The sequence below is a fragment of the Trichosurus vulpecula genome, chromosome 1 (genome assembly GCF_011100635.1).
Source record: "Trichosurus vulpecula isolate mTriVul1 chromosome 1, mTriVul1.pri, whole genome shotgun sequence".
Lineage (NCBI taxonomy): Eukaryota > Metazoa > Chordata > Mammalia > Diprotodontia > Phalangeridae > Trichosurus > Trichosurus vulpecula.
The window spans coordinates 418,250,459-418,264,344 of NC_050573.1; the positions used below are offsets into that span (position 1 = coordinate 418,250,459).

General features: G+C 39.0%; 1 protein-coding gene across 1 annotated transcript in view; it reads right to left on the minus strand.

Moving 5' to 3' along the window:
• LOC118839268 (chondroitin sulfate proteoglycan 4-like) overlaps window positions 1-8,896 on the minus strand; it is a 76,369-nt gene extending 67,473 nt beyond the window's left edge. The window contains exons 1-2 of the mRNA XM_036746720.1: window positions 8,879-8,896; window positions 2,190-5,744 (exon numbers count right to left, since the gene is read on the minus strand). Coding sequence (XP_036602615.1) covers window positions 2,190-5,744; window positions 8,879-8,896 — 3,573 coding nt within the window. The remainder of the gene's footprint in view (window positions 1-2,189; window positions 5,745-8,878) is intronic.
• Window positions 8,897-13,886: the final 4,990 nt, after the last annotated feature.

Here is a 13,886-nt window from a genome sequence, read left to right on the forward strand (position 1 = left end):
CACACACCCCCCACCCAATCACTCAATAAACTCCTGTGGTTCCCTATTACCTCCAGAAGCACGTATAAAATGGTCTGTTTGGCATTCAAAGTCCTTCACAACCTAACCCCCTCCTACCTTTCTGGTCTTCTCATACCATAGTCCCCAAAGGATACTGGCCTCCTGGCTGTTCAACAAATGAGACACTCCAATTCTAGGCTCTTCCCATTTTCTCTGGTTGTCCCCCAAGACTGGAACACTCTTTCTCCTCCTTATCACTGACTTCCTTGGCTTCCTTTAATTCCCAACTAAATGCCCACTTTCTACAAGAAGCCTTTCCCAACCCCTCTTAATTCCAGTACTTTCCCTCTTTTAATTATTTCCTATTTATCCTGTATACAGCCTGTTTTGTGTATTTTCGTTTTCATGTTGTCTCTCCCACTCGACTGTAAGCTTCTTGAGGGCAGGGGCTGTCTTTTTCTTAATTTTGTATCCGCAGTGCTTAGCACAGTGCCTGGCAAAAATTAGGCACTTAATAAATGTTTAATGAGCTGAATTTAACTAAAACACACACACAAATTTTGTATCCCCAGTGCTCAGCACAGTGCCTGGCACAAATCAGGCAATTAATAAATGTTCAATCAGTTGAATTTAACTAAAACACACACATACACAGACATACGATTCTGTGATTTCCTAAAAACTGGGATCAGGTCTCATTATTCTTTTTATTCAATTTCAATAAATATTTGTCAAAATGTTTATTAAAAACTTGCTAACAGATATTCAAATATTTTTTAAATTTAATATGAAAGTAAAACTTGCTTCTTAGGTAGTAACAAACTTGGTTCTACCATGGTGATCCATGTGAGACCCCTGGTGGTGGTTATATAAATGTCACCAACAGAGGTTGCAGAAAAATTCAGAAAGAACTGGCAAAAGAACTCCTAGGCGCTGTGTCCATTTATTCCAAACTTATAATTCAGTCAACGGCTTGGACTAGAATTCTCTTATTCATTATTTCATTTCCACCTCGTTAGAATAAAATTTATATGCAGAGAATTATAGCTATAGAGGTGGGGGCAAGGGGGACCTCAGAGGCCATCTAATACAATCCTCTCATTTTCCAGATGACGAAAATGAGGCCCATGGAAATTGAGTGACTTAACCAAGGTCACCCAAATAGTCATTATTAGGAGTGAGATTTGAACCCGGGGACTTAGAGGAGATGAGTAACTGCCTATGTTCATTGTCATCTCTTTTAAATCACAGTTCTTATAGATTTCTAGCTTCGAGGAGCTTTTATAGCTCCTCGTATAACCTTTTAACTGTGATCAGCAGGGATGTACTTGCTAATCCTCAAATATAAATGGCAAGAAGTGTAAAACTGCAGGTTTCCTTCCTGCAGTGGAGAGATCTCATCTCTATAACGTCCTCTTGCTCTGATGGTATGGGAAATCCTGAGTCGGTCAACCTTCAGAACTCTGTACACCACATTTTATGGCTGCCTAACTAGGAAGAGAAATTATGTTATTTTTACTGTTATTTTTAGAATTTTAGAAAAATTCAAATTTCTTAAATTGATCTAAGTTTTTAAACATGGAGTTGTTACATCAATGTATCCTGAGACAAAATTAATTATAGTGCCATCACACCTAAACAAAAATATCTTAATAAGTATTCCCTTCCTTCTTAGGAATCTCTTCTCTTTCCAATAATGAGAAAACTCCCCAAATGAACAATGTTGAAAATCTGGAACTTTCTCATCATACCTATGACACCCTTCCCTTACTAAAGGTCATAGCTTTAGGGCAAGAGTTAATTGGAGGATTGTGCAATTATAGGACTCTTAATACTCAGATAATGGAACAATGAAAGATGTATTCACATTTTGTAAAATTAAACGGTATGCATTTATTCTTTACCTTAATTGTTTGAGCTTGTTTCTAATGTAAACTATTGTAATTTTAAATAAATATAATAGAAAAAAAAACTTCCACAGGAATCAGAAATCCAGGGTAAATTTACTTTGCAGATTTTTTTAAAAAAGTTAATTGCAATTAATATATAAACACCTTCCACAGGTACATGAAAATATGCCTAAGAGACCAGTCCCTGTGGCTGCGGGAGAGTGAGCATGGTTGGTGTTATGGATTCCCTGAGTCATTCTGTAGAGGACATAAGCACACACCCATGTACTCTAAACATACCTGAAGCTTTCTTCTACTGAGTTTTACTGATTTTCCTTCTTCAACTAAGAGGTTCTTGCTGTGAACCACTTTGGGGGGATGTCGGTGGCTTTCCAAGTACACCTGGACATGAACTCCAACCTCCAAGTGTGTATCTTTAACTTTTGCAGTCAAGTTGAACATATCAGCAAGGTGGTGGTTGTCATCATGCCTGTAAATCACATGTCCTTGCTTCAAGTCATGCTGGGAAAAGGAAGTCAATGGCCTATTTTTCACTAAGACCCTGCCGTACTTTGGAAGCAGAGAGATCTCATACTTGATCTCCGTGTCACTTCTGATGTCATGGTTTGTGGTAACACTAAGGTTAGTAGTCGTGAGAACTTTTTCTCTTCCTTTTAGCACAAGCAGTCCCGTGTTGTTGGCTATCCGCAGATAAGGCTCTGAAGCACTAACCTCTAAAAGGGAGGACGTGTAGTGGGTGCCATCCGTGACAAATAGCACAAACCGGGCATAGTCTGCACCATGATGCCTGAACAACACGCGCCCTTCCTCTAGGTCTTCCTGTTTAAACTGGTAGAGCTTTTGGCTTGGGTCACTGGCTAATACCAGATCACCATTTGGAATGCCCCTCCTGGTATACAGCAACTGTCTATCATTAAAATCTGAATCAGGGTCATGGTAACAAAGGTCCATCAAGGTCAGTAAGCGCTGACCATTTCTTACCACGTGAAATACTCTATCTACCACACGTACGGGCTTCTCATCATTCTTCAGTTTCACAGAGACATTTACTTTGATTTCGGGACCCGCCCCAGTTTCCTCGTCTCCTGGTCCTTTGGCAGATGCCATGACAACAAACTCATCATACGCAGTTTCAGAGTCATCGTGGACATACATCAACCGCTCATCAATAATATCCTCATTAGTGAAAGTAGTGATGTTTTCATTACTTTCCAATGAATTGGAAGAGTTAATCAGTTTCAGCTTCCCATGTTGAGGGCTCTTGGTGATTTTATAATGGAAAACCTGATTACCCAAAGTTCTCACAAATAATTCTGTTTGGGTGATGAACTTCCCTTCCCCTTCAGTTACGGAAAATCCTTTGTTGGTTAAAATAATGGCTTTGTGATCTGCTCTGATATTTATTGGGAAGATAAAGACCTTTGATTCTATGTAGCTAGTACAAATCAAGAATCTGAATGAATCCTGTGTGTTCTCCTGCGACTTCTCAAGTAGTTGGTAAGCAATTTCATTATCTATGATATTTTTTTGGCTGAAGGTGGAGTTTGGTTTTAAAATGCTGCTACCAAGCAGCAGTTTTCCTTTCTTAGGCAGGGAGAGTAACTTAAAATGAAGCTCACTCTCAAGTACCTTCTTATTCTCCATTCTAACCATTAAATGATCTGAAGTTAACATTTTTTTATCCATTGTATCAATATCTAGGGGACCATTTTTCATTAATTTATACTTCAGCCATTGTATGGCTATGGGAAACATCAGTTCCTCACTGACTTTATTTTCAATGCTAATTTTAAATGTAAAATGATCAGTGACATTTTCCAGTTGAGATTCTTTAAAGGTACTACAGTACCTTACCCGATCTCGATCAATGGAACGTTGAGAAAAGGTGTTGACAAGCTTCCATTCCCCACTGGAACTTCGTCTTTGAATCTGACCAAAAAGAGGATGCTGGACAATGTTGTAGCGTATCTCCATCTCCTGCTCCCCAGCATTAATCTGTACTGACAGGTTGCTTCGGGTAATCAGAACCATGCTGCCCTGTTGAACAGCCACACCAGTGTTATTTACCACTTCATAATCCCAAGGGATGGTCTTGACTCGTAATACAGTTGTATTACTAACCAACGACCCATCACTTACTCGTAGAACAATACGGGAATTCTGGCGCCCACGATGTACATAGAAAATTCTTCCATGTTGTAAATCCTCATTTGTAAACGTATTAATTATTTTTCCAGGATGCTTAGAGCTTTCTAAATACCCAGAATCAGCATTGAAGTTTCCAAGTACTGAAAAAGTCAGGTCCAATGGGTTGGTATCTGGATCCAACACCTTTATCATGTTAGACGTCAGTCGCTTCTTGGAGTTCTCTAATAGAAGAAGCAAATTTCCTTCTGGAAGGGAAAGCTCTGGCGGATCATTTACTGGACTGATAGTAATGTTAAACACATACTGATCATTTCCTTGCAGATGGAAAGGAATTTCCTTCTCTTCACTGATAGAGACAGAGAATACAAAGTGATCTCTGATGCTCTCGGAACCATCATGGATGTACAAAACCCTTTCCTGCCACAAATCTAACATCGAAAAAGTTGCTTTCACCTGGGATTCTGGTGCAACATCTAATCTCAAGTCTCCATGAATAGGTTTTTCCTTAATTTGAAACAAGACTTGGGAATGAGGAATTTCTAATTCCTTAAATTTCAAATTCATCCTAATATGTTTACTTTCAATTAGGGCTTGTCCACCTTCCTGAACTACCAAGTTATTCAAAGCCAAGAAATTACTGCTGTCCCCTTGAAGGGAAGATTTGAAGCTTTCCGGAAGAGTGCTAAAAGAGGGAGCTGCTGTCTGAAATGTCACTTTTTCAGTCATTGCTACAGAAATACTTGATACGTCAGCACTTTTAGTATTACATCCAGCCGAAATATCTTTAGAAACAAGGGCATTCTTTAGTGATAGCTTTTCTGAGTTAACCTTCAGGCTTCTTATGCAGCCTTTGAAGGATCCACCTCTGGCAGACTTCCTAGAAACGGAGGTAAACTTTAACTTCTTTATTTCTGATCGGGAGCTGTTATCAACACCTCCCACAAAGAGTGGACCTTTACATTCAAATGCCCTGCTGTGTAGAGGCAGAGATACTTTGACTCTTTCTTCATCGACCAGCAAGCTGAAATACCTCCTGGTGAACTGGAGTTGAACAAAGTGCCACTCATTGTCGCTAATTAAGTTAAGGCAAGGAAGCTCAGTTTTAGTTTGATTCCTTCCAACATGTGCCTTAATGAGTCCAGCTTCTATTTCCAAAGCAACAAAGTCCCCTGATCTTCCGGACTGATAGAGAAGCAAACCCTGGTCAGCTGCAGTCTGAAAAGTGAATTCCCAGAGTCCTTCTCCCTTGGTGTTCCACCCTGGGAAGGCGACATAAGATTTGGAGCTAAAGAAATTGATGGCTTCATTTTCACCTGCAAAGAATTCATCACTACATCCCAATGATACCTCATGAACTTTCTTAAATCCAGGGTAAGACCTGAGGGAGTTCAGAATCTCGAGTTGGTTAAATATCACATCCTTCATACATCCTCGGAAATTAGAGTGTCCTCTTTCCAAGTAAGGAACATCAAGACCGCCGCTCCCTCCAACATATATTCTTTGCTGAATATTCAATCCATGTATCCTCCCTGATATTATCCCACTGGTCCTATAGAATTTGTCAACAACCAGAGTGACAGTATCACTGGCATGATATAATTCAACCACATGCCAAGCCAGATCATCCAGGAGTGATTTTTGCTGAGAATGTAGCACTAATTCACCTACACCGAAATTCACTCTCACCTGGAAAAAAGGAGAGTAGAATTAGCCAATCACATCTCTCTAGCTTTAATATTTATATAGTTATATTTACAGTTGAGCACTAAGCATAGAGGGGCTCTTTACAAAAACAGCGCAAAAAAACTGGACGCTACAATGACTCTCCCATTTTTATAATCTAAATGGCAAGTAAGGTAAGGCCAAACTTCAGAATTATAGCTATTGAGATAGGCTGCTAAAAGTATGTAGTGCTATGAATATTAACATCAGTATATAATAATAATAATAACTAGCACTTATTATAATGCTTTAAGGTTTCCAAAGAGCTTTACAAATATTATCTCATTCTTCCTCCCAAGAATCCTGGGAGGTAGGTTCTATTGTAAATGGGGAAACTGAGGCAGGCAATGGTGAAGTGACTTGACCAGGGTCACAAAGTAAGCCCCTGTATCAACTAGCTCTCTATTCCCATGAGAATAAAAGTATTAAACAATTCTTGTTTTCTTCTTTTTTCCATGACTGTACCCCTTTTAAAAGTCAAGCATTCCACATTGTGTCTACCATATTTATGAATATATATAAATATATTTATCATATAATATATCCATTACATCTTCCACATACATAAATATATTTATTGCGCTATATATTATTATTGTTGTTGTTGTTGAGTCATTTCAATCACATCTGACTCTTCATGGCTCATTTGAGGTTTTCTTGGCAAAGATACAGGAGTGACTTGCCATTTCCTTCCCCAGCTCATTTTACAGATAAGGTAACTGAGGCAAACAAGGATAAGTGACTTGCCCAGGGTCACACAGCTAATAAATGTCTGAGGTCATATTTGAACTCAGGTACTCCTGACTCCAGGACCAACACCCTATTCACTGTATCACCTAGCTGTTCCCTGCTATAAATACATAAATGCAAATACTTATTATATATACTATATATTAATTATGTTTTATATATAATTTTAATCTATTGAACATATTCATTGCTACGTATAGAAATATAAATGTTATATGATATATATGTATTATGTTATATAACAAATACAACTGATTATATACAATGTATTCATTATGGTATACTCACACAAATACAAAGATTTATTATATATAATATATATTCATGATGTTACATATAGACATATATACAAATATAAATAAAGAAATGCACCCGTAGGTTTCCTGAAATGAGTTCCACTGCACAGTAATCATCTTTTCCAGCTGCTAGAAAAAGTAATCCATGTGGTTTGCTCGTCTGAAATTTTAAGTGAAGGGATAAGTCTGGAGAAGCTTCTATGATGTTCAGTTCCACAAAGCTTTCACCAAAAAAAGATGCTACAAAAAAAGAAAGACTTATAATTTAAAAAAAATTAGTTCTGAGTTCATGCTGAAACACAATTTATAAAGATATTAATAATACAGAAAAGCAGAGTTTTTATTGATCTCTTTAAAATTTGCTTTACAAAAGAAAAAGTAATACATTGAATTTATTATATAGGATGTCTCAAAAGAGTTAGTAAAGTCATAACCTTCAATAAGTTTAATAATTTAAAACTGCAATAAGATTTTTGAGATAACTTGTATTCCCCTGCCCCCCATGGAAATTTGTGGTTTTATAAAATATAATCATCTTATTTGTTATGTTTTGTATATGGAAATATTCTCTTTTTTTGTACGTAGAAATGTATTCTCATTCAATTAAAAAAAAAAACACCTGCTTAACCCAGATTACAGCATCATAGATTTAGAGCAGGAAAGGATTTTTGAGGCCAAACATTTAGTCCATCCCAGTCATTTTACAGATGAGAAAACTGAGGTACAAAGAGAATTAGTGAGTTCCTTGAGGTCACTTATTATCCGGAATGTCCCTGGGCTAGGATGTGAAGCTCAATCTTCCTGACTCCAGGTTTAGACCCCTCTCTGTGACACCATGTTACATTACAGCAGTAAAAGTAAGTACATGCTACCCTACGCCGCCCTCTCCCTTCTACCCAAGGAATCATTTATTCAGAATTTTTAGAACTAGAAGGAACCTTCCTACCTCTTTATTTTGCAAATCAATTAGCTGAGGCTGAGGCTGAGACAAGCTAAAAGATCTGACCAAGGTCATACAATGGCAGAGCCAGAAATATTATTTTGCCCTCCTGATTCCCTTTCAGGTCCTCTTTGCACTAAACAAAATAGATAATGAATGAAAACGTTCCACAAATTACCTGATGTAAAGAGTGAATGAAAGTTCCCCCCACCCCCACCAAAAAAAATTAATGTGATCTCAGCTGCATTAACAAAAATATAATGGATAGAAGAGGAGGTGGGTTAGTCTTGCAGGATTCTGTCTTGGTTCAGACCACATCTGGAATCTTGTGCTCAATTCTGGGCACCACATTTAGGGAAAAAAAAAAAACATCAATTAGCTGAAGAAATGTCTAGATCAGAAATTTTTCACCCTTTTTTCTGGGGGGGCATGGACCCCTTTGGTAATCTGGTAAAACCCAGGGATCCTTCTCAGAATAATTTTTAAATGCATAAGATAAAACACATAGGACTACAAAGGAAACCAATTATATTGAAAGGCAATTATCAAAATAGAAAAAAAATTTTAAGTTTACAGACCTCAGATTTAGAACTCATAATTTATAGGAGAACGCACATTTATTTAGCGCCTTCTATATGCCAGACATTGTGCTAAGCACTTTTTACAAATGTTATCTCATTTGTCATCACAACAATGGGAGGTCAGCGCTATTTTCATCTCCACTTTACAGCGGAGCAAACTGAGGCAGACAGTGGTTAAGTGACTTGCCCAGGGTATCTAGTACGTGCCAAGGCCAAATTTCAAGTCAAGTTGTCCTTGACCCTGGGCTCTACCCACTGCGTCACCTAAATGATTCTAGAGGACGGTGACTGAGCTGAGATTTAAAACCACGGGTAGAATGAATGAACTGGGGACCTAGATAAAGAAAAGGCCACCCACCAGTCTACATATGTTAGAACGACCGTCACACAAGACAGAGATTTGTCTTTCTTGGCCCAGGAGCGCAGAACTACCAGTAACAGGTGGAAGCTGCAGAGAGACAGATTTTGGCTTAATTTAAGGGAAAATTTCCCATCATTAGAATTCCAAATTCCAAATGTGGAATGGGCTACATCAGGAAGCACGTCCATCACTGGAGGTCCTCAAGCGGAATTTGGATGATCACGTGCGGATGTGGTGGAGAATATTCCTATTCAGGAGTTGGACCAGGTGACCTCCAAGGTCCTTTACACTCTGAGATTCCATGACTCCTCTCTGTCCAGCACAAGGAGGGAAAGGGGGAGAACGGGTAGAGGAGTCAAATAAACAACTTCTCTCCACTTTGTAAAAACATTTTTAAAAACCCCTATAACAGCTCCAAAAACATCATAAAGTGAAATGAGGCATCAACCCCCTGGAATTCTTACAATCCTCCCCACACCCACCCACCCCATTTGATAAGTCCAGTATGGTGCATTGTTGCACTTACAAAACCAGGAAATGTTTTCTTAATCATAAGATCCACTCCTCAGAATGACGAAGTAATGTTTATTAAAAATACCGGTATGTTTTCCTACACTTTACCTCACTGGCAGCAATTCAAATACAGCCTAAGCTGGTAGCAAGAAAATCCACTGCCTCAGGATAGTTGAACTAAGCTATTAGATTAAAATTATGTCCTGGACCTAGTTCTTTGGTCTTGCAGATGGCAAATTCCCAGCATCCCAACTGACAACAATTTTGGAGATCCCCAGCTTAACATTGGGGATAGGCGTTTCAACAATTCAGCTAGCAGCTACTGTGGTTGTATAAAACCAACAACAACCAGTTCACAGAGCACTGAAAGCCCAGGTTCTTTTGATCTGCTTTATTAAGGAAAGCAACATTAATGAGTTAACAATCTTACTTTAATCCAGCATACAAATATCATTTACTTAGTTCAGGGAAAAAAAACCAGCACCCTGAGTTACAGACCAAATACAATTCGTAGTTATCAACATCTGAGTATTCAGCCGGGGAGCTCATTACAACGGCTGGCCCAGAGTCATGTGCCCTTCCTGCCGTGGCTCAGAGCTCCAAGAGAGAACGCCAACCTCTGCGCTTATATATCTTGGACAGTAGGGCCCCCACCTCACCCAGGCTGGGCGTGGAAAAGTTCCCCACCCCCAGTATCACATCAGATATAAATCAATGACTCCCAATTGTCTCAGTGCTGAGAAATACAAAAACATCCCACTTTATCTGTCCCATTCAAACAAAGGCCAGAATCATTAAAAGTCAACAGCAAAAAGTCCCACCTTAATTACTATTACAGTAGGGGAGTTAGGGAATAAGCATTTTAAAAGCACCTACTCTATGCCAGGCACTGTGCCAAGTACGTTACAAATAGCATCTCATTTGATCATCACAACAACTCTAGGAGGTAGTTGCTATTGTCCTCATTTAACAGTTGAGAAAACAATGGCAGAGGTGTAATGTTAATGAAATAAGATCTTCCCGGTCCATTAATAGGCCTATATGACCAGCTTTGAGCTCTGGCCCTGCTCACAGTTGTGATACATCCTGAGTCACAGAGTCCATTGGGGAAGGGAAGCTTGCTTAGGGGAGGCTTGCTTGTAGGAAGGCTTTCACAGCTTTTGATACTAAGTTGATTAGGCACTGAGTCACGAGGGTTGTGATGCCTTCTGGCTGTAAGAAGTGTATATATACTCTGAGCTGGGAGTTCAGTTATGAGAAGAATCTTTTGATTTCCTGGTCAAGACTGAGTAGTTGTATGTCCAGAACCCTTTATGCAGTGATGAATGTAAAGTATATAGCAATATTGCTTTATTGCTTTGGTCCAGGCAGTTAAGAGACCTGTCTGTTGGTCTTTATGCTAATTCTCCGCTTGCATTTTCTTTGACATTCAGGGTGCTGACCCTTCCCCTGAACTAGTGAATGTAATTTAAAGCAGGATTGTTAACCCCTTTTTGAGCAGCCTTTCCTAGAAAAGCCGATCTAAGAACCCATGCTAGCAGCCCATCCTGGGTATGCTAGGGTGCTTGCTGCTACAAGAGGTTAAGTGATTTGTCCAGGGTCACCCAACTGGTAAGTATCTAAGGCCACATTTATACTAGGTCTTTCTAACATCAGGTCCAGTGCTCCAACCATGTACTATATAAAAAGAACCAAAGGAGTATAGACTACTCAGAAATGTCAGCTTTTATTACATAAAATCTTTTTTGAGAAAAGATCTGGAAAGAGCATGGCAAGTACCAAGCAACACAATTTAAAAAATGAAACTTATCAGTCTTTAATAGACAGGAAGTACCTGGTTACCAACATTGGCATCATTTTTGAATCACCTTTCTACACAAGCAGGTCATAGACTAATTAAACCAAAAACCAAAATCAAAACACCCCATTAGAAGGCTAAGGATAAGAGTGGTGGTAGATGGGCACAGGTTCCCAAAGTGGGCAATACCATCCCCTGGGGGTGCCAGAACAATCCAGGGGGTGGTAGTGGCCTCGGGCACAATTGGGTGGCATTGAATAAAAATAAGGGGGCAGTAGAAGCATAAGGAAAGAAGAAAAGATAAGAAAATTTTGAAAAACCGTTCATACATGTTTCATCTGTTGTCTAACAGAGTTAAAGTTGTAGCGATTACATTATTTTCCAAATAAACACACAAAATGCAAGTTATAACCCATCATTGGTCAAGTCTGCCGACAAGTCTTAACAAGCAAATGTCGGCAGGTGAATGTGTCACATGTTGTTGGGAAGTCCAGCAGGCATCAACAAGAGTAAGTTCCTGTAATGACTTGTTTACAATACTATACTATAGGTCACATGACACAATATTGCATCATCAAAATTTCAAAGCAGAAAAAAACCCACACACATACAATAAATTATTAAATTTAAGATGCATCTTTTTTTTTAATTTATATTTTTGAAATGATACAAATTTCAAAAAAAAAATGTTAAAGGGTTAAGGAAAGTAGATTTCCAGGGATGTACTGTGTAATTTTTTTAAAAGGGGATGGTAGAATAAATAAGTTTGGGAACCTCTGGGCTAGATGGTCTCTGAGGTACCTCTAAATCTATGATCCTGTCGTCCTAACATGATACAACGTCACTGACACAAGAAGGAGAAGGAGGATAACCAAGGCATAAGAAAGTCCCAGGGTTGCACTGGTATTCAAAAGATGTTAAAAGAATTGGATAAAGGTGTCCAGCACAATGAGCACAATTCATGGCTCTTCCTGATTCTAAGTTCAGTATCATTCCATTACTCCACAAGACTGTTGCTGAGCTGGAGGACAGAGACCAGACCAGGCCAAGAAAAGCTCAACCCCGACCCCAGTCGACTGCCCTGGAATCTCGAAGGTGTCATCTCCTTTCCCTCCTTACCTTTCTGCCAATGCCCCCTTTCTCCTTAACCCTCCCTGCATCTACCCTATCCCCACAGGGGTAGACCTGGCCCCTCCATCCTTACAAGCTCTAGAGAAAGAAATGACTATTCACTAATTTGATGAGGAAGGAGTTAACCAACTATAATGCTGTCAATACAATTAAGACCAGTAGGGCTTTACCATCTGCCTGGCTGCTGTACCCCACATAAGGAAGGCCTTATGACAGACCCCAAGGCCTCTGGGCTTTTTTGATTTCCTCTCGCCATGGAACCATTCTAAAATATTGTCTTCCTCCTATTAGGATGTGAGAACTTAACGAATTCTTCTTCATTTGTTTCATTTAATATATATCACAAATGCCACAAATATGGTCTAAATATATATGTATATATACACATATATATTATACATATATACACATATTATATATATATTTGTGGTTGTTCAGTCGTTTTCAGTCATTTCTGACTCTTCATGACTCCATTTGGGGTGTTTTTGGCAAAGATACTGGAGTGCGTTACCATTTCTTTCTCCAGCTCATTTTACAGATGAAAAAACTGAGGCAGTATTAAGTGATTTGCCCAGTGTCACTCAACTAGCATCTGAGGCCAGATTTGAACTCATGGAGATGAGTCTTCATGACACCAGGCCTAGCACTCTATCTACTGTGCCACCTAGCTGCCTACACATAAACACACACACACTCACTCATTCACTAAACACAAACACTGTGCCACTAATAGTTGGTTTTAACCTGTTTTTTGTTTTGCTTTATAATTTCCATCATTGCATTTGTGTGCAACAAATGTGGAGTTGTAGCTGCTTATGGAGCCTGGCATCATCCAAATGGAATCTGGGAGCAAGTAGCTCAATATTTATCTCATCCAACATTCCTAAACTTTTCTCACATAGTTGGTAATGATAAGAGATGCAAATGCTTTATTTCTACTGTAGGGGTAAAGATTTGGAAATGGAGCAGGGTGGAGGGGTGGTGGTGGTAGTTTTTACATTTGGTTTTATTTCTAAAAAATTATACCCCTCAAAATTTACATGGGGGAGGGAATCATGACAAGAAAGGGATTTTAGGGTAGTTTTTTTTTAATGCCTTTGGGCCATGTGCTTATGTCCTCACTGTACTTTCATAACAGGCACTTTTTCTGGTAATTCTATAGAGTGCCTGTTACACAATGACCTTGGTGATGACAATTAAGACTAAGTTATTTTCATAAACCAATTTCTTGTAACGAGCCAAGCAAGGCTAACCTAGACTTAATCTGGGCAACATGCATTCTTTAACCATGTGGTTTTTCCTATGTGGATTGTTAAATCCATCTCTTTTGTGTGACTGAGGAGGCCCTGTAACGTCTCAATTTAGACATGACAGAAATTATTATTAATAACCAATGATTTGGGGACATCCACAGCCCCCCCTTTTTTTCTAAAGGCCTGATTTCAAAAGTTCAATCCCTTGATGGGCATTACTGATAATGAGATTGGATTAATTTCCTTAACTATCTTGTTCAGACCCCACTTAGGTGGGGAAACTATTGTGTCCTACTCAGGTTGGGTGGGGATGAATTCTTTGAATAGACTGCTCAAGGCTGGGGTGGTCTGTATATAGCCAGTCTCTCTTTGATGTGAAATCCCTCTTAGCCCCTTATTGATTACAAAATTCATGCTCTCATTAATTGTTAACCAGAGATGATTGCCACCTGGGGAACACCCGTCTTCCAAAGGGTATATTAA